Source organism: Pinus tabuliformis, chromosome 4_1 (genome assembly GCF_031772625.1).
Source record: "Pinus tabuliformis cultivar Carrire ecotype Pingquan chromosome 4_1, CPIR1, whole genome shotgun sequence".
Lineage (NCBI taxonomy): Eukaryota > Viridiplantae > Streptophyta > Pinopsida > Pinales > Pinaceae > Pinus > Pinus tabuliformis.
The window spans coordinates 601,769,281-601,789,568 of NC_142303.1; the positions used below are offsets into that span (position 1 = coordinate 601,769,281).

At 37.3% G+C, this 20,288-nt stretch overlaps 1 protein-coding gene and 1 long non-coding RNA gene across 5 annotated transcripts in view; one reads left to right on the forward strand and one right to left on the reverse strand.

Moving 5' to 3' along the window:
* Positions 1-248: 248 nt before the first annotated feature.
* Positions 249-20,288, forward strand: part of LOC149177436 (putative inactive cadmium/zinc-transporting ATPase HMA3) — a 40,726-nt gene continuing 20,686 nt past the window's right edge. Inside the window, exons 1-9 of one of the 4 annotated variants that reach the window (XM_089420138.1) lie at positions 249-797; positions 1,884-2,136; positions 2,398-2,655; positions 2,764-2,861; positions 2,966-3,221; positions 4,330-4,467; positions 4,563-4,893; positions 5,040-5,239; positions 5,343-5,473. In XM_089420138.1, the coding sequence (XP_089276264.1) occupies positions 1,920-2,136; positions 2,398-2,655; positions 2,764-2,861; positions 2,966-3,221; positions 4,330-4,467; positions 4,563-4,893; positions 5,040-5,239; positions 5,343-5,473 (1,629 nt within the window). In that variant the 5' untranslated portion in view covers positions 249-797; positions 1,884-1,919. The other 3 variants (XM_089420136.1, XM_089420137.1, XM_089420135.1) reach the window with 3 other exon arrangements.
* LOC149177437 (uncharacterized) lies at positions 610-1,220 on the reverse strand. Its single transcript, XR_016258110.1, has 2 exons — positions 940-1,220; positions 610-837 (listed from the first exon to the last, which is right to left on the reverse strand). It is a non-coding gene; the product is annotated as an uncharacterized LOC149177437 (long non-coding RNA).

Sequence of the window (20,288 nt, forward strand, 5' to 3'; positions counted from 1 at the left end):
TGATCACTTCTTTAGTGATAATGGCCCTTTTTTTTAAATCTTTTTAGAATATTAAAAAAACCAAAAACATATCTTTATCATTTCGAATAAATCACTTTTTCTCCTTCATTTTGACGTAGTGAGACTCACTACTTTATGTAATTAAAATATTATTATGTCCCGACAACCACACGTAAACACTTCCGACTGCCTCAATCAAGATTAGACAGTCGCTTGACTGATATCTAAACTTGGTTAGCTGCACCAAACCCTGTCTGGTTTTCCACTTTGCATAATCTAATACTTCCAGCGGCTCCAAAGATTCCAACGCTTTAAACCTGGGAAGCTCCTGCAATTAGTTCTTCACACCTTTCAATCCTTACAATTTGAAGCTTTGCAAGGCCACAGATCCCTAGTGGTTCGATTACCGGACTACCAGACACTTCCAACTTTGTCAAGTGACTCAACCGTGCATCCGAAGCCGGCAAACATTTAAAATCCCTGCAATCTCGACCCTCAATTTCTTCAAATTCCTTAATTTACCGAGCGAAGGCGGCATTCTGTCCAACAAAGGGCTTCCCATTCACAGAACTTGCAAATTATGCTCTGAACTCCAATTGTGCTCGGCAATTCTTTCAAGTTTGTACCTGTCAACTTTATTTATTTCAAGCACCCTGGCCTCGGTCTACAAGGCAATTGGATTCCTTTCCAATTGCAGTTTCTTCCGCATATCTTCAAGCGAACAGACACCAGAGGGACTGCTGCGACGCGCAGGGACAGTGGCTCTTAGCAGTTAGCACCAAGGAGCAGGTATCCAAGTAGGAATTCTCATCCCCTTTGGAGATCCCTGACTAGTACCTAACCTAATCCCAGGGTTAGGTTAGGTTCGATGTTGGGGCCCAATTGATTTATCTTTGTTGGAGTCGGTCCGCATCCCCTTTGGAGATCCCTGACTAGTACCTAACCTAATCCCAGGGTTAGGTTAGGTTCGATGTTGGGGCCCAATTGATTTATCTTTGTTGGAGTCGGTCCGCTGCTGGCTTGTCAGGTTTTTAAGGAGGCCCCAGTAACTCCTGTAAAGTTGCGTGATCAGTATTTTTTTTCAAATTTATTACTGTACTGTAACCGGGCCGACAATGAGACTATAAATCAATTGTGAAAATTACACTTTTAATTATGAAAATTACATTTGCTACGTCTCTATTCCATCATATTTGGCATAATCTCATGTTCTTGATAACGCTATTCTATTATTATTTTCTTTTTTAAGTAATGGTTTTTCCATCAGTATGTGAACCAGCATAAACGCACTCATATCTCTAACCCAACAACACTTAAAACCGTATTTGGTTTCTTATATATGGTTAGTCGGCATCCAGAAGAAAGGAATCATGCTTTGATATTCAAAGAAAGTAAGAATTCTCTCAAAAGATTGGGAATTTTAGGGTTTTGTTTCCATGCTTTTTCTTGGGGTAGGAAATGGTTGTTGTGCTACCAGTTTGTCACATGTTCACAGTTTTGGGTAGGAAAAGGTTGTTGAATTAGTTGCAGCACGCTCAAAGTCTCGGTTGTGCGTGGTAGAGATTTAGTATCTACGAGCTATGTAACTATTAAATTGATCAAACATTTACTTTAACTTGAAATTTTTTAATATCGTAGAACTTTGGATTGAAGTTAGAGATGACAGAATATGGATGAAAAGTTATCTAACATCTTTGGGAAAGTGCAGTTGCAGTAGCTTAATTTCTGGTTAATATGCCAGGGTTAATGATGTGATGCAGTGGGCATGATGTTAATGTTTTTCTTTTTCAAAGCAAACTGCAAAAACATGCAGATCTGTCAGTTTTAACTGGGAAGTAATACATATATTGTTTAATCTGGCATCTTTTATTTTTGCTTGGCAGAGTTTTCACGCCCTGTCAAAGAAATTCTAATAAGACATGGGAAGAGATGCACAAATGTCGGAGATCGCAGCTGGTGATTCTAAGTTGTGTAAAACAACTTTTACCGTCTTGGGCATCTGCTGTCCATCGGAGGTGTCTCTAATCGAGAGACTTCTTCAACCTCTGAGCGGTGTTGAACAAATTTCTGTTAATGTTCCTTCGAAAACAGTGACTGTTCTGCATGATCCCAGTCTTATTCAACCTGCACAGATAGGTATGAATACTTTTGAGTACCAACTGTAAATTAAGGAATTGTTTTTCATTTTTTGTTGTTGAAAATTTCGTTTATATTTCTTGCAATTTATGAAATTTTGGAGGAAATTAACCACATACCCAATAACTGATACATTTTATAATGTTTAAAACCTGATAAGATCCTTGAAGAAATAGAGAAGATATATTATCTACAATTTGATATGCTATTTAAAGAAAAATTATAGATATTGATTAGGAATCGTTTCATGGTTTTGCACAGTTAAGGCTTTGAATCAAGCAAGGTTAGATGCGAGTGTTCGCGTGGTTGGACAATGGAAAAGTGGGAGAAAATGGCCCAGTCCTTACACTTTAGCTTCTGGTTTTTGCCTTGTCATAGCTTTGTTCCATTATTTGTACCATCCTCTCCGGTGGGTGGCTCTGGGAGCCATAGCTGTAGGTATTCTTCCAATTATGCAAAGGAGTTTCTTGGCCATCCGCAATTTCATGCTGGACATAAATGTGCTCATGCTCATTGCAGGTAATTGTTATAAACCCTAAAGCAAATTAGGCCATATTGGCAGCCTGAATAATCTGTAGCAGGTGTATATAGTAATTTTCTAAAATAGGTTCGTTAGGTTTGAAACAGTTGTGGGAACTATTGGGCTGGGGGATTATTTGGAAGGAGGCACCATTGTCTTCCTGTTTACATTGGCCGAATGGATTGAAAGCAGATCTAGTGACAAGGTAAGATTAATTTCGTTGCAGTCCCTTAAAGACAATTAGATACTGTAGATGAATGTTTGGCATTTTACCAGCAATTCTATTCGGCATTTGGTATTTCATGGTAGGCTCGAGCAGAGATTTCGTCTGTTATGAATTTAGCTTCACAAACAGCCGTTATTGAAGAAAGTGGAGAGAAATTATCTGTGAAAGATGTGGCCATCAACACGGTGCTGTCTGTCAAAGCAGGCGAGGTGATACCTCTAGATGGTATTGTCGTGTCTGGAGGCAGTTCAGTAGATGAAAGTAGCTTGACAGGAGAGTCCTTACCGGTTGAGAAAGAAGTGGGAGCAAGCGTATGGGCCGGTACCATGAACCTGACAGGTAACCTTCTAATGACAATGACTCCGATAGCTTTACTGTTCTTCAGGACATATTTCATTTAATCTGAATTTTTGAATTTTTTTTATCTGAATCCGAATTCTTGAAAATTACAATGACTCCCATATCCTAGTTTTTCTCCATGACAGTCTTCAATTCATCTGAATTTTGAAAATGATTAGAGTTCTATATACTCAGGAGGTTAGTTTAAATCCAACACTACATCTGTAAGAATCGAACTTGAAAGCATCGCACCGGTGGAAAAGAGCTTCCCAATTGTGTTTTACGATTTATGGCATATGGATTTGTGTACCAGTTTCATATAACAGGTCCAGAACTGGAGACTTCTTATTTAAGAGTCATTAAGTTCAGGATTATTGTCATGGGATTTTCATTCAGAAGCATTTGTTAGCAGCTGGAAAATAATATATTGTTTTAAGTATTTTAAAATTAAAAAATAAATAGTTTGTCAGGGGTAGTTTAAGTAGTTAGAATTAATGGTATTAGGCAGTATGATTTGCATACTTTAAAATTATAATAATAACAGGGCAATGTGATATTGATTTATTAAGGAAAATATTATTTTGCATGATATTGTGATTTTTTTGAAAAATATAATTTAATTAATAAATAATTTAATATTGGTTAATTATATAAAAATAATTTTGAATGATATTGTGATTTTTTTAAATAAAATGTATTTTTAAATACATAAATAAATTTAATTTTCTGATTTTTTTTTGAAACATTCCAATTTTATAAATTATACGACTCAAATTTACTATTTAAAAAATTCTCACTTAAATTTCTAATAAAATTAACTATTTTTTAAACTAAAACATATATTAATTATTAAGTATAATTTGGTAACATCAATTAATTAAGGAACACTAAACGTAGTAATCCATTACCATAAATATGTTTTATTTCCACCAGTAACCTCTCAAAACTGTGAAAGAAAGCGCATCGTTTGCCAAATAGCACTGGAAACATTCAAAAAAATGTATATCATCAATAAAAAAATTCTTCAAGGTTTCATTATATTCCTTTTGGATAGTCGAATGCCTGGCATGAGTATTTAATTTGAACGCTTAAATGGTGAAAATTGCAGGTTATTTAAGCGTCAAGACTGTGGCTCTGGCGGAAGAATCTACAATGGCAAGGATGGCGAAGCTTGTGGAGGAAGCACAGAGTCAACGCTCCTCCACCGAAGAGTTCGTTCAAAAATTTGCAAAATATTACACTCCAGGTCTGTATCCAGTAACGTTTTTGAAAATCCTTTCATCAATCTGCATGGAGTCAGAAAACATCTGATTCCATTTTATATCATGTGGCTGCCTGCAGTTATTGTATTGACAGCAATAGCGATGACATTGGCACCTTTGATTGACCACTCGCTTGGATTTCGCAAATGGGTATACAAAGCCTTAGTTGTTCTGGTGACCGCTTGCCCATGTGCATTGGTTATCTCAACTCCAGTGGCCACAGCTTGTGGGTTAGCCCATGCTGCTAAAACAGGCCTCCTAATCAAAGGTGGGAGGTATCTGGAAGCCTTGGGGAAGCTTAAGGCGATAGCGTTTGATAAAACTGGAACACTCACAGAAGGAATATTCAGGGTGGTAGATGTAAAGTTTGTTGATTCCGAAACCATTGATGAGCACAAGTGGCTATCTTGGTAAGTCATTACATAATACTATGGTTTCATGGGAACTCGATTAAGAAAACTAACAATGAAATATCCGTTCTCTACAATTGTTTCTGTAGTAATGTTTTTCCACTAGAAACCTTAGCCAGCTTTGAAGTATTGAATGAATGCTGCAGGATAGCAAGCCTTGAAAATAGATCAAGTCATCCCATGTCCGTTGCAATTGTATCATACTGTCGACAGAAAGGCCTAGAGCCATCAGCAGAGGTGAAGGATTTCGATGTACTAGAAGGAGAAGGCATCTGCGGAGTGGTGGACAACCATAAAGTTTACATTGGCAATGTTCGTCTATCAAATCGGTTAGGTTGGACCGAATGTAAGTTTGCATCTAATTTCACATCACGCCATTCCCTAGTATTGTTTGCTGTAACTCATCTCTGTTGGCAAGAATTAACATTATGAAAGATGGCATATTGCAGATGTACCAGACACCTGGGATATCCGAGGAGCAACAGTTGGATACTTCGGAACAGAGGAAAAATTTGTGGGGGCCTTCAGCGTGGCCGACAACAGCCGGCCGGAAGCGGCAGAAGCTCTTGATAAGCTCAAGGTATAGTATTCAGGTTATACTATCCACTTTACTATTTGACTGTTCGTGTTCACTTTACTATTTGTTTGCAGTTAATTAACTCTTTAATTAAAAAGACAGGCGGAATCTTTATTTTAATTGTCATTTTTTCACATATATCCAGTGAACAGTCTTTGAAAAAGCTGGGTGCTTGTCAGTGGAGCCCAGATTATTGCCATTTTTCCATTCGGAACCATGGGCACTTAAGCCAGATAACTTTATAAAAGAGAAAGCCACGTAGGTTATTAAATGAGATAATGAGTAAAGAACGGTTTTAAGGGCCAAAAATTTATGGAATCTGGTTTTATTAATATTATTAAAAATTTAGATAATAAGAGTGATTTAATCTTTGTTTTTGATAAAAAAAATTGGATAAGAGGAATGTTTAAATTTTATTTTTGATATTGGAAATAGACTCAATACTCTTAAAAATCATTAGGACAATAGGTTTAACTGGGTTTTAAAAAAAATTTTGGGCACTAGAATTTCTATTGTTTTTCGTTGGACTATGCTATAAAGAATTCTATATTATTTCTGGTTAATTATTTAGGTTTTTATATATAAAACGGCTTTTTCTTTGGCTAAACACTAGTTTTTCTTGTACTTAAAGAAATAGGTTAAAGGCACATCACTTAGAAGTATTTGGCAAGAGTGAAAACCTATCTCTTAAGGACCATCAAGGGACCATCAATGGGTCATTCCAAGTGGCTTGGTATAATAAATCAACCCTAATAAATAACAATTAAAAATCACTATCTTCATTGCTAATTTGACAATAGATTTTTCCCAATATTATAAATGTAAGTTTTTAAATAAAACACAATATTATAAATGTAAGTTTTTAAATAAAAAATTGAATAGAAAATTCTATAGTTTTTAATTTTACAAACAATAATGATTATTACTGAGCCAGGTAACCATATAACAGGGCTTTGCCAGCTATGTAGGCTTTTTAAATGGGATAATGAATACATAAGTCTTTTATTCTTGCTTTTTCCCATCGTGATCATTGTTTTTAACTTAAACAATGAAAAGAGAAACTTTTTCATTTTCCCCACTGCAGTGAAATTATTACATCGTAAGTTATCTAACAGAAGGGCAGCTGTAAAGAGCAGCGGGTCCCTATCAATTTTGATGAAGTCTCTTTTGACATGAATTAAGAGATAAAAAGCAAAATAAGTCCCTATCAATTTTGATGAAGTCTCTTTTGACATGAATTAAGAGATAAAAAGCAAAATAAGTTATCTAACAGAAGGGCAGCTATAAAGAGCAGCAGGTCCCTATCAATTTTGATAAAGGAAGCTTCGGTTGACCTGAATTAAAAGATATTAAGAGATAAAAAGCAAAATCTGTTGACATGAATTAATAAGAAGAAAAATAAGAATTAAATAGCAATGAGATAAAATTAGGGCTGAATTTGAATGTAGATCAGGTACCAAGAGCGACCTTTATCATTGGCCACTTTATATGGATGGTAGCTCTAAGTGGCATTCATTATAGAGTAGGAAGCTATAAAACTCTGCTTCCAAGTCAAGTGAGTTTGTCGAGGAAATAGCACAAGGATTGGTGGTGGCATGTTTTCCTCTCAGAGTCACCTCCTACAAAACCATAACTAGTTCACTTCTGAATCCTCTCCTTAGTTTCGTTATTGCGTTATCCAATTTCACAATTCCTTGCATGCATGATCCCAATTGTTCACCGAGTCAAGCGGAGAGTTAAGGAGGTTGAGCAGGCAGGAGCGAGTTCAATCCTCGAAATGCAACAGACTTGTTATATATGTAATAGTTCATCATGATAATTTATGAGTAACGTTTCATGCAATTTTTTACGACCATTATTATTAAATGGTTTGTTTAATTACAGATTTATTTCAGTCGAGTTGAGATTAAATATTGAAAGTTGAGATTAAATATTGAAAGGTAGGTTATTTCTTGAGATACAATTAATCTATTTATTATAGATATAAATTTCTTCTGATTTACGCTGGAAAATTTCTCATAAACTTGATATGGATCACAAAAGCCTCAATTCAACAATTACAAAATTAGTTAGTAATGGTTAAGCAGTAGGGATGGTTTATATCGAAATTGAGTTTGAGAAATTTTGATTTTTATATAAATGAACAGATGGGGCGGTTGGCTTTCGCACCTCCCAGCCGTGTCCTGCGGGATGTATCTCTTCCTGCTACGGCGTTATTTGTAAAAATCTGTTTCTGTGATGGTATCTCTTCACGCTACTGCGATATTTATATATCTGCTCACTTCGGCGACATTTGTTGTATCATGATTCTTCAGCCGGGAGTTTCTCCCCCACTGAAAAAAAGATTTAATTTCAAAAAAATATTTTCCTCATCCAATAATATAAAAAACAATTAAATAAAATTTCCATTTTAAATGGAATAATAACCCATTTAATTTAAAAATCATTCATTTCACCATCTATTTAAACCGCTGTTAACATCTTCCAGGCTGTTTAATTTCACATCGACATCCACAGCACAACCGTGCATGGTGGGCCAAACGTTTTGGAGATGACAGTAATGTGGAGGTAGTGAGCTGAAGTGGTGATCGTGGCCACAAACGTCAAAATATTTTATTTTTTTCTTAGAGCTAGCTGGAGACAAAATATCACTTGAAATTAAGCGGGCATAAAGATAATTGGGCGGCCTTAAACTAAAGTACATAAATCCCCGGTCAAATATTACTCTGATTATAAGCATTTACATCTAATGTTCTTGCGTCAAATATTAGATTACTGCGTAGGGATTTATGAGAGTTTGATGTTACCGAAACAAAGAATAGCGATCCATATTCAGGGTGGGAAAGACAGGACAGAGGCAGATTCTGGGTTTCAAAGAAATGACAGAGTTTTCCGGATTTCATCCTCCGTAGTCAGGGTTTAAAGGACAGAGGCAGTGGGTTTAAGGGAAATGTCCAGTAAGCTATTGTCAGGTGTAAGCTCTTGCAAGACTGGGCGAGGTCAAATAAAAGCCGAACCCTTGAGGCGAGGTCTAAGCCGATCTCTTTCATCAGTGGTAGCGGTAAGGCTTGCCAACGAGTAGTCATTCATTCATCAGCACTAATGTGGTAAGGGTCCACCTTTCATAAGCATTGATGTTACATGGCAAACCAGTGGTAGCCGTAAGGCTTGCCAACGAGTAGTCATTCATTCATCAGCATTAATGTGCTAAGGGTCCACCCTTCATAAGCGTTGATGTTACATGGCAGTAGAAAATGAAAAGAAAAAATAATTCCAATTAACTTCATTTCATATATAAATATAATATGTGAAATGAAGATAATTGGAATGAATTTTTCTTTTCATTTTCTATAGCCATATAACATCAAACTGTAAATTAATTTTGAGCGACGGATTTTATGGCATGATAGTGTATTTTTTTAGTCAATAATATTAAGTGTGGTATATAAAATTTTAAATAAATTATTTTATAGTTCGATTGATTTATAAATGAAGATTAAGATTTTAAATAAATTATTTTATAGTTTGATTGATTTATAAATGAAGATTAAGAAGTTTGCAGCAGGGGATCTCTCACTAGCTTGCTCGACTCTTGGTTTTGCTGTGTCTTTTTGCTTGTCTTCGCAAAATCAACTTCTGGTGAATCTGTGGTGAATTTAGTGTGAACCTACTGGGTTTTTTCACGCTCTGCGACCTTACACATGGCTTCTTCGCCTTTCAACGGTCTGGTGTCCCTTCAAACCTTTGACGAACTTCCAGTGAACTTCGAGTGAAGATAATAAGACAGTTACTACACAACAAACTTTGAAAATAAAACACAGGTATTCAAATGCGGGAATTTCTTCTCATTTTATTTATCAAAAAAGGATTCAGATTACATAGAGTATTCTTTTCAGAGATAAACTATTGTTGCATTTATCGGACTTTTGTTTCTCACTGAGGAGTAAACATTACCAAAGGCTTCCTGGCAACATATAGGCTCTATCTAAGAATATACAGACTCGACTGACTTCAAACTTCTAATAGATCTGGCCACTTTAGGTTCTTACCAGTGCCGAGCACACTGATACACAGGCTTCTCAGGTGTCTAAGACTCTAAGATTCAACTCCGACCCCGAATGTCTCAACAATGAGCCTTACTCTCCATTTATAGGAAAATAGAAGGGACTAACATTACCGTAGGGCATCTGACAAAGGGACGGAATCCTTGCTTTCGAGTAACACCGAGGTGACATCCGCAAAAAATTATAAGTTTGGAAAAGTAAATCTTACGGAAAATAAGCTAACTGCATAATTTACATAGTGGATGCTTTTGTACAGCAAAGCCCACGAGAAACGCTGGCCACAAGTAAGTCCTTGTGACTGGACATCGTGATTATACTGTTGGATGCTTTTATTGGTTAAACCCACGAGAACCGTCAAAATACATTAATTTCAGGGAATCTATACTTTTTATATAGTAGTTCATCCCATGCTTTAGTGAAAATTCTCCGGACAATCATGAGTTTCCCTAAAATGACTTGATGTTTCACTTTGGTTAATACAAGCCACTCATAATGTCTGGCCATGTATTCTTTTAAGGTCTTATTTTCATCATGAAAAGGTGACCGTTCTCTTGCCATCATTTAATTGGCAGTTTTATAAGGCAGATGAAAGCAATCTCTGATATTGTACTCAAAGCGTATGTCACAGTGAAGTTTGCAGTATGCCTTGTGATATGATGGGTCCATTGCCATTCTGTTGACTTCGTAGCCAGCCCACCATTTTTGTGTTAGAAAATTATATATTACGGAGCAATGGAACACATAAAATATTGCAGAAATATAAACACAGAAAACGCATAAAACCAAAGAGACACAGATATACGTGGTTCACCTAGTTTAGGCTACGTCCACCCCGAAAAACCAATCCTTCCTTTCTATATCCAACAAAATGAAGATACAACCTACAACAAATCCGCTGTAATATCCTCTGTTTTCTCTCACAGTCTCACCTCTCTATTTCTCGCTTAGAGAATACACATCTATTACAAATCATCATTACAATGCCCTCATACAAAGAGAGGGGTTGCCTTCTTGGGCAAAAAACCCTAAACTAAACATAAGTTCTACCGTCAGATCATCCCCCTAATGAACGACCTAAATTGACCAGAAATTACTATACTTTTACAAGGCAATTTTACATCTGTTTTTAACTTCGGGGGCGCTGCCCCCGAAACCCCTCCTGGGGGACCACTGGCCCCCGGACCTCCCCACCCTCGAAACCCCTCCTGGGGGACCACTGGCCCCCGGACCTCCCCGCCCCTCCTCCTCGCACCCCCTCGTGTGGAGGGGTGTACAAACTTCCTGGGGTATACATCTGGCTGAAACAAAGACCTCTAAATAATCATGCTCCACATCCAACAATCTCCCACTTGGAGAATGATTGTAGCAACTCCACCGCTGCTTCATTTGCTGGACAATGACTCTTCTTTGAACCTGACTGTTTCTCATCTTCATCGTCATCCTTGAAGACCAATTGAAACTGAGCATATTCTCAGTTTCTCCCTGGTTACAACTTTTGTTAGTATACCTGCAAGATTCTAGCTAGTGTGTATCTTTTCCAGCTTCAACTCTCCATCTTTCAACACTGATTGTATGAAATGGTATTTGAGCTGTATGTGTTTAGTTTTGGAATGAAATGCTGAGTTCTTTGCAAGATGAATGACACTTTGGCTATCACTGTATAACGTGCCCATATCATGCTTCTTACCCAATTCACCCATAAACCTTTGTAACCAAATCATTTCTTTACTAGCCTCTGTAGCAGCAACAAATTCTGCTTCTGTTGTTGAAAGTGCAATAACACTTTGGATTTTTGAAACCCAATTGACAGCGGTTCCACCTACAGTAAATACATATCCTGTAGTGCTCCTCCTGTTATCTCTGTCACCTGCCATATCTGCATCAACATATCCCTGCAGAAAAATGTTTGAACCACCAAAGCATAATGCTTGATTTGTGGTACCTTTCAAATATCTGAGAATCCATTTCACTGCCATCCAATGTTCATTTACTGGATTGTTCATGTACCTGCTTACAACTCCCACTGCATGTACAATATCAGGCCTTGTGCAGACCATTGCATACATTAAGCTTCCAACTGCTGATGCATATGGAACTTTAGACATATAATCCATGTCTTCTTGGGTCTTTGGGCACATTTCCTTACTAAGTTTGAAATGGCTAGCAAAATGTGTACTAACTAGTTTTGCATTGTGCATATTAAATCTTTTCAACACTTTTTGTATGTACTCATTCTGAGACAATGCTAATTTGCGAATTTTCCTATCTTTAGTTATTCTCATCCCAAGGATTTGTTTTGCAGCCCTCAAATCCTTCATTGCAAATGAATTTTCCAATTTTCTTTTGAGCACATTTACTTCCTGCATGTTAGACCCTGCAACAAGAATGTCATTCACATACAATAACAATATAATATAGTTGCCATCATTTCGCTTTCTCAGATAAACACAATTATCAGAGTGACATCTAATATAACCTTGTTCAGACATAAACTTCTCAAATTTTAGATACCATTGCCTTGGACCCTGTTTTAAGCCATACAAGCTCTTCTTCAACCTTCACACTAGTTTCTTCTTCCCTTTCACCTCATATCTTTGTGGCTGCTACATATATATCTCTTCCTTCAAATCCCCATGGAGAAACACTGTCTTTACATCTAACTGCTCAAGATGCAAATCTTCAACTGCTACTAGACTTAAAATAGTTCTGATTGAAGTCATTTTAACAATAGGAGAAAATATTTCATTAAAATCAAAACCTTTCTTCTGTGCAAACCCCTTCACCACAAATGTAGCTTTGTACCTCTGCTTTCCTCCATCTTCTTACTTCAGCCTGTAAACCCATTTATTCTGCAATGTAGTTTTACCTGCAGTCAACCTGACTAAGTCCCAAGTTTGGTTATGCATTAAGGAGTCCATCTCTTCTTCCATGGCTAGCTCCTACTTCTTCTTGCTTTCAACCTGCATTGCTTCTTCATAACATTCTGGTTCACCAGAATCAGTTAACAATAAATAATATAATGAAGGAGAGTATCGTTCAGGGGGTATACTTATCCTGGTAGATTTTCTAACACCACTTTCAGGTGTTTGGGGTGCTTGTTGCTGTTGTGGTGGTTGCTGTTGTTGTGGTTGTTGATTATTATTATTTTCAGGCACCTTTACTTTTTCAGTGATCTCATTAAGAACTATGTATTCCTTGTTTTATTTTTCCTGTTTCTTTTCCTGCAACTTTTCCTGCAATTGATTTTTATACAAGACCTTTTCATTGAATATTACATCTCTGCTCTTAATGATTTTGTGATTTTCGTAATCATATAAGCGATAACCAAAATCATTAACACCATATTCAATAAAGGTACATTTCTTTGACTTTGCCTCAAGCTTTGTTCTATTTTCTTTATTAATATGGACAAAGGCCTCACAACCAAAAGGCTTCAAAAGGCTATAAAAATGAGTAGTTTACATTTTTACCTGTCCATGCTTCCTATGGAACACCAACATCCAAGGAACTTGAAGGCCCTTTGTTTATTAGATAAACAACAGTATCTACAACATCTGCCCAAAATTGTAAAGGCAATCCTGCATGCAATCTCATGCACCTTGCACGCTCCATGATTGTTCTGTTCATCCGTTATGACACACCATTTTCTTGTGGTATTCTTGGAACTGTATTCTCTGTGGGAATTCCATGCTTTGAACAGTACCTATCAAACTCTTTGCTGCAATATTCACCTCCATTGTCTGATATGAGACACTTCAATTTCTTTTTTGTCTCAATCTCAACCGAAGCTTTCCATTTTTTGAAAGTATCAAATACATCAGATTTATTCTTAATACAATAAATCCAAGTTTTTCTAGTTGCATCATCAATAAAAGTAATGTAATAACAAGAGCCACCGAGAGATGATACCTGAGCAGGTCCCCATACATCTGTATGCACAAGCTCTAATTTTTTGCTCTTCTTTTCTTTCCCAACTCTAAGAAATCTGACTCTCTTTTGTTTTCCATAAATGCAATTCTCATAGAAGTCCAAATCAACATTCTTCAAACCTGGCAGCAAATTCCTTGAGTGAAGAATTTTCATCCCCTTCTCACTCATGTGTCCGAGCCTATGATGCCATAATGCTGCATCTGCTCCTTTGGAAGTTAAAGAATTAACAGAGTTAGAAATACCATTGCATAAATACAATGTACTGACTTTTTCTCCATTTGCTATTATTAGGGCTCCTTTGGTGACCTTCCAAGCTTTATCTATGAAAGTTGTCACACAACTTTTACTGTCTAACTCCCTTGTTGAAATTAGATTTTTCTTCAGATCTGGAACATGCCTTACCTCCTTTAGTAGCCATTGGTTTCCATTCTGCTGTTTTACAAGAACCTTACCCATTCCAACAATTTTACAGGGTTTATCATCACCCAAACGGACTTGTCCAAAATCTCCTTGAACATAATCATGAAAATATTTTTTATCAGGTGTGGCATGGAATGAGGCCCCTGAATCTACCACCTAGAAATCAATAATATTTTCGAAAGAAAGAATCAAAGCATCTTGTAACACCTCACCCGTCACATTTGCTTCATGATTGTTTTCTTGTTGTGCATCTCCTTCTTTTCCCTTTCGAGATCTACAATATTTCTTTAGGTGTCCTTTATTTAAGCATTTCTAGCACATTATCCCCGATCTGGACTTGGATTTGCCTTTCCTTGATTTATTGCGATATCTTGAGCTCTTTCCTCTTTCCATTTTTCTTCCCCTAGACTCTACACTCAAAGCATTACCCGATGTCTCACTGGAGCTTTTCCGTCGCATTTCCTCGCTAGGGATAACATCGACAACATCATCAAACTTTAAAGTACTAGATCCAGAAACAGAGTTACTAATGGCCATTACTAAACCATTCCAACTTTCTGGCAATGAGCACAAGAATAACAGAGCTATAATTTCATCATCAAAGTTTACCTCTACAGAACTTAACTGACTTGTAATAGTATTAAAATAATTTAAATGTTCTGCAACAAATCCACCTTCCGACATATTCATATTAAATAACCGTTTCATAAGAAATACCTTTTTTGAGGCTGAGGGTTTTTCATATAGTTTCGCCAACTTCTTAATCAAACTCTCTGTTGTTGTTTCCTTCGAAATGTTGAAGGCGACCGACGCTGCGAGGCACAACCGTACTGTTTCGAATGCCTTTCTATCGAGAAGATTCCATTCTTCATCTATCATACTCGTCGGTATCTTTGCTTTTCCGCCCAATGGTAGGTACATATCTTTCTGATACAGATAATCTTCCATCTGCATCTTCCACAGCGAGAAGTTTTGGCTGTTAAATTTCTCGACCCTAAACTTACCATCTTCCGCCATGGATCCCACTCGAACCAGGAACCCTTCTCTCCTGCAAGTTTGTTAGCCAAATAGACCTTCGGCTCTGATACCAGTTGTTAGAAAATTATATATTACGGAGCAATGGAACACACAAAATATTGCAGAAATATAAACACAGAAAACACATAAAACCAGAGAGACACAGATATATGTGGTTCACCCAGTTTGGGCTACGTCCACCCTGAACAACCAATGCTTCCTTTCTATTATCCAGCAAAATGAAGAGACACAACCTACAATAGATTCGCTGTAATATCCTCTGTTTTCTCTCACAGTCTCACCTCTCTGTTTCTCGCCCAGAGAATACACATCGATTACACAGCCTCATTACAATGCCCTCATACAAAGAGAGGAGTTGCCTTTTAGGGCAAAAGACCCTAAACTAAACATAAGTTATATCGTTAGATCATCCTCCTAATGAACGACCCAGATTGACTAGAAATTACTATACTTTTACAAGGCAATTTTACATCTGTTTTTAGCTTTTGGGGCGCTGCCCCCGAAACCCCCGCTGGGGGACCGCTGGCCCACAGACCCCCTCAGCCGGGGGGATAGGCCCCCCGAACCCCCGCGGGGGGGACAAGTCCCCCCCCGCGTGGAGGGGTGTACAAACTTCCTGGGGTAAACATTTGGCTGAAATAAAGACCTCTAAATAACCATGCTCCACACCCAACATTTTGTAACCAGTCACATTGCTGGTTTCTTTGCATTATCCCAGTTGTACTAAATTTTAATTTAGTATAATGGGTTTCTTCTTTATCATCTACATTAAGTAGATCCCACCATAATTGTTTATAGGATAAAAAGTCATAAACTATATCAAGAAAGATCAATTTGGGATCTCCACCTAGCCATAATGCTGAAGTCTATGTTGGCATGAGCCATGCAGGGTTCCTGATACGATTGATGCATAAATATTTTTCATAGATTCCTCTACGAAGTCCTCCATGGGTTTAGATGCATGTGATATTACAGAAATCTCTCTTGAGGGCATCTTTTGCAAATACTGCATCTGTTTTGGCTTTTGTATAAATCATGTCGTGTATCCATCTGCTTCCTTTTGGGTACATTTTTCTTTCTGGTACAAGATGCAAAATATTTGTGTGTGCTTGTAAGTTTGCATCTAGCACTTTGGTATTTCTCAATTGCCAGGTTGGTTTCCAATTTTCTTTGTATTCAGACTAGTCCTGGTTATCTGGTATTATTTGCAGAACTTCTTGTTTCTGACTTTAGTCCCATTTTGTAACAATGATCATTAAATCTTCTTGTTGCTGGATGAATTCTCTGCTAAGAAAGTCTGGTAAACAATTTTTTGTACCTTTGATATGCTCGATTTCAAAGTCAAAATTGGCAAATAGGGCTTGCCATCTAGCAAATTTGGCTTCACCTGGTTTCTTTATATCTTTATTCAAAACATTTTGCAAAGCTGAGGCATTTGTTCTGATAAGAAACTTCTTGTTTACCAAATGAATATAAAATTTACTAATACAATTCCATGCAACCTTTACCTCTTTTTCAGTTGTGGAATAGTTTTGCTCTGTAGGATTCCAGGTGCCTGATGCAAACTAGACAATTTGTTCAATGCCATCCTTCTTTCGTTTGAGGATACCTTCCCATCCTATGTTGCTGGTGTCTGACTCTACAATCTTGAATGAACTGTCATCAAATACATATAAAATAGGTAGAGTTTTTACCTTTGCCTTGATTTTCTGGACAGCTTTGGTATGTGGATCTGACCACTGGGATGGATCCTTCTTGAGTTTTTGATTCAGTAAACTTATATCTTTGGCACAATCCTGGTAGAAGTTACTAACATAATTTAAGCATCCCAAAAACTTTGAAGTTGCGTTTTATTTGTGATGACATTTGGGAATTTATCAGAGAATTCAAGTGCATGCTTCTACAGAGTTATTTGGCCATTAAAGATAGTATGACCAAGAAATCTGATAGAGGTTTGAAAAACTTCTATCTTCTTTTTGCTCTTGACCAAACCATTTCTTTGTACAAGCTATACGGAAGTATGGATGTGCTTGAAATGGTTTTGAAAATTCTTAGAGAATATCAGAATGTCATCAATATAAACAATAAGCCAATCAAAATAAGGCTTAAACATCTTGTCCATTACCTTTTGGAATTTTGACAGAGCATTCTTTAATCTGAAAGGCATGACATTCCACTCGCAGTGTCCTGTAGGAATACTGAAAGAAGTTTTGAACTTATCTTCTTCAGAGATGGTAACTTGCCAAAATCCAGCTTTCAGATCAAACTTCGAAAATATTTTTTCTCCTGCTATCCTTCCCATTAGATCTCCTTTATGAGGGATATAATAGGTATCATATGCAAGAACAGAAGTTAGAGGTTTCTAGTTTATCACTAGTCTTGGAATTCCTCTAATTTGTTCTGCTCTCTTGTTGACATAGAATCCATTACAAATTCATGGACTGTCGGATTCTCGGATGAGTTTTCGACCCAGTAGCTGTTTGATCTCTTTCTCACATAGATCCCTGTATTCCTTATTCATAGGAATAGCTCGAATTTTACAGGGCTTGCATGTATATCCATCCTTGTAGGGTAGTTGGACCGTATGATGTTTCCTGTGCCAGAATGTATTCAGCTCTTCTGAGCAACATTCATCTTCTATTTGCTTCTTTATTTCCTCAACTTTTCTTTTGACTTGAGGAAGCTTTAGCTGTTCTTCTACCTTCAATGTAGACTTCAGATCTTTTAGATCTATCAATTTTGCTTCAGCTTTGTCCAGCTCTTAGACCGTCTGGATCATAGTAGAAACTCTAGGATTTGAGATATAAGGCATCTCAATCCTCTTTTTTGTTCCCCTTGATGTAGGAACTGTGATGAAGTAACCAACTTTGTTTTCTTTTAATCTGGTTGATCCATGAGGCTCAACTGCTGCTAGGAAAATATTTCCTAGGATGCAATCAACTGGAGTTTCTGCAACTGCAAATGTCAAATTTATACAATGATGATCAAAACAAATGGAGGCTTTTGGAATTCATAGTTAAGCGTTTTGTTACCTAAGCCAACAACTTTTCTTTTTGCAAAGACCCAATATTTTGTTGGAATAACTTTCTTATTCAAAATCTTTACATCAACACCAGAGTTTATGAGTGCTGTTAATGCAAGCATTTCTCCCTGTATAAAAATATTCACTTTAACATGGTGCTGTTGATTTGCAATAGCAAGAATTCTCATCTCTTGAAATCCAAAAACAGGATCTTTTCTCCCTTCAATGATTTCAATATTAGAATTCTTAGAATATTCTTCTGTATCCCATGGATGAGAAGTTTCCTTTCTAGCTTGCTTTCCCTTTCCTATTTAAGCTTGCTTTCCCTTTTCTATTTCAACTAACTAAGATTTCAAAGCAGATATTTCTGATTTGATGTTATGAATTTCTCTACTTACCTCCCCCAAGGTGAGTGAACACACCTTCTTTGGTTTCTCCTGATGCCTTTGAAAAGATCTGGAATTTCTTTCAAAGGAAGCATCAACAAATAAAGGCTTTTTATTTGGATCTTTGGAAGTGTAGAAATTTTGAATAATTTAACACATATTCAACAGAGATTATCCTGATCATACAATTTAAGCGGAACATGTATAATACATAATCTCCTCTACGTTGATCAAGAATATAGCAGCATCAATAACAATAAAACATCAAGAGCATTCACACATTAACACAGTATGTATCACGGGGAAAGCATCTCGCTAAAAACCCCACACTATCTGTATATTAATGATTGAGTCATGTAACATTACACAGCATAATACTTCTCACAAGTATCTCCACCTCTGTTACACACAATACAACTCAGATCTGATCTCCAAATCTCTTCCACTGCTTGCCTGCCTCCACTGCTCAATACCTGCTCAAGAACTGATGAGAATTGCTTCCCAAACTCGATTTTCACCTGCAAAATAGTCACTCACTCTTTGTGGACGTGAGAAAAGGCTAAAATGCGGGCCAAATACGTGAGCAAACTCATTGGCATACTCAATCCTTTGATTGTGCAAGATCTGGTGCACAACTATAGTCACAACTGATAGCAATCTGATTCTCTACCACCTGTCCCTGTTGAACTGAACATGCACTGACATGCAACTGAGTTAACTGATGTATTCTTTAGTTGTATTATGAGTTAATAATTAGTTTAACAACTCATCATTAGTCTATCTGCAGTTAGACTAACTACAACCAGTTTAACTAAGTTAAACTGAACACAAATCCATCAACTGTACCTCCAGTCCACTAAACTCAACTCACTTGAGTTCTAACTGAAGTCATGCATGCAACAACTCAACTGACTCATAAGAAAAACGAATTTCCTTCTGACAGCTGCATGTGCCACTTCCGTAGCTCAAACTGAAGTGCTCCAAGAGAATAAGATTAAGTTTATAGTCCAAATATTATTGTGAGATAATAATATTTGACTTTTCTATTTTTGACAGCCAGTCTAAAAATAGACTTGATCACTCACACTGTGATCACTCACACTTTCATCAAAAATAGAAGTCCATCTATTTTTCCCAACTTGATCAATCATCCATAAACATAGACATGATCCATATGTCTAAAAATAGACATAGTCTAAAAATAGACTTGCGCCAAAAATAGCCTGCGGGCCCACTTAGTGAAGGCGACTCTTTTCACTAAGCTCCATAATCTTGTTGCAATCTCAACACTCCCTCTCGACAAGATATGGATTATCAACAACCCCTATCCTGCCTCGGTGGTACTCGAATTTGCTCCTGGTGAGAGCCTTCGTCAGAATATCAGCATCCTGATCCTCCGTTGGAATGTACGAAAGTAACATGATCCTCCGCTGCACACAATCTCTGATATGATGGTACCTGATGTGCTTGGACCCGAAAAACCCGACCAGGATCATCCTCATCCACACAGATCTCTGCTTCCTGCTGTACCAAGAAACTACTGTCGATCCGATACTGAAGACCCCTCTTGATGTGCTCTTTCTGTCCGTTGGGCTCCCTACCCACTCTGCATCCTCCTGCCTGTACCAAGATCCATATCCCGATGTGCCTCTCAAGTGGCTCAATACATGCTTGCCCGCCTTCCAGAAGAGCTTGGTAGGCTTAACCATAGCTTGTGAAAGTTCGTTAACTGCATAGCATATATCAGGTCGTGTATTGACCAAATACATCAGCGACCCCACCAACTGTCGATAAACAGTGGCATCCACTTCTACTCCCGAAGTGGCATCCTCCTTCCTCCAACCTCCAGGAAGAGGAGTATCAACAGGCTTGCAGCCATGCATGTTGAACTTCTCCAGTATCTCCCGAGCATACTTGCCCTGAGAAACAAACAGTCCACCACTGCGCTGCCATATTTC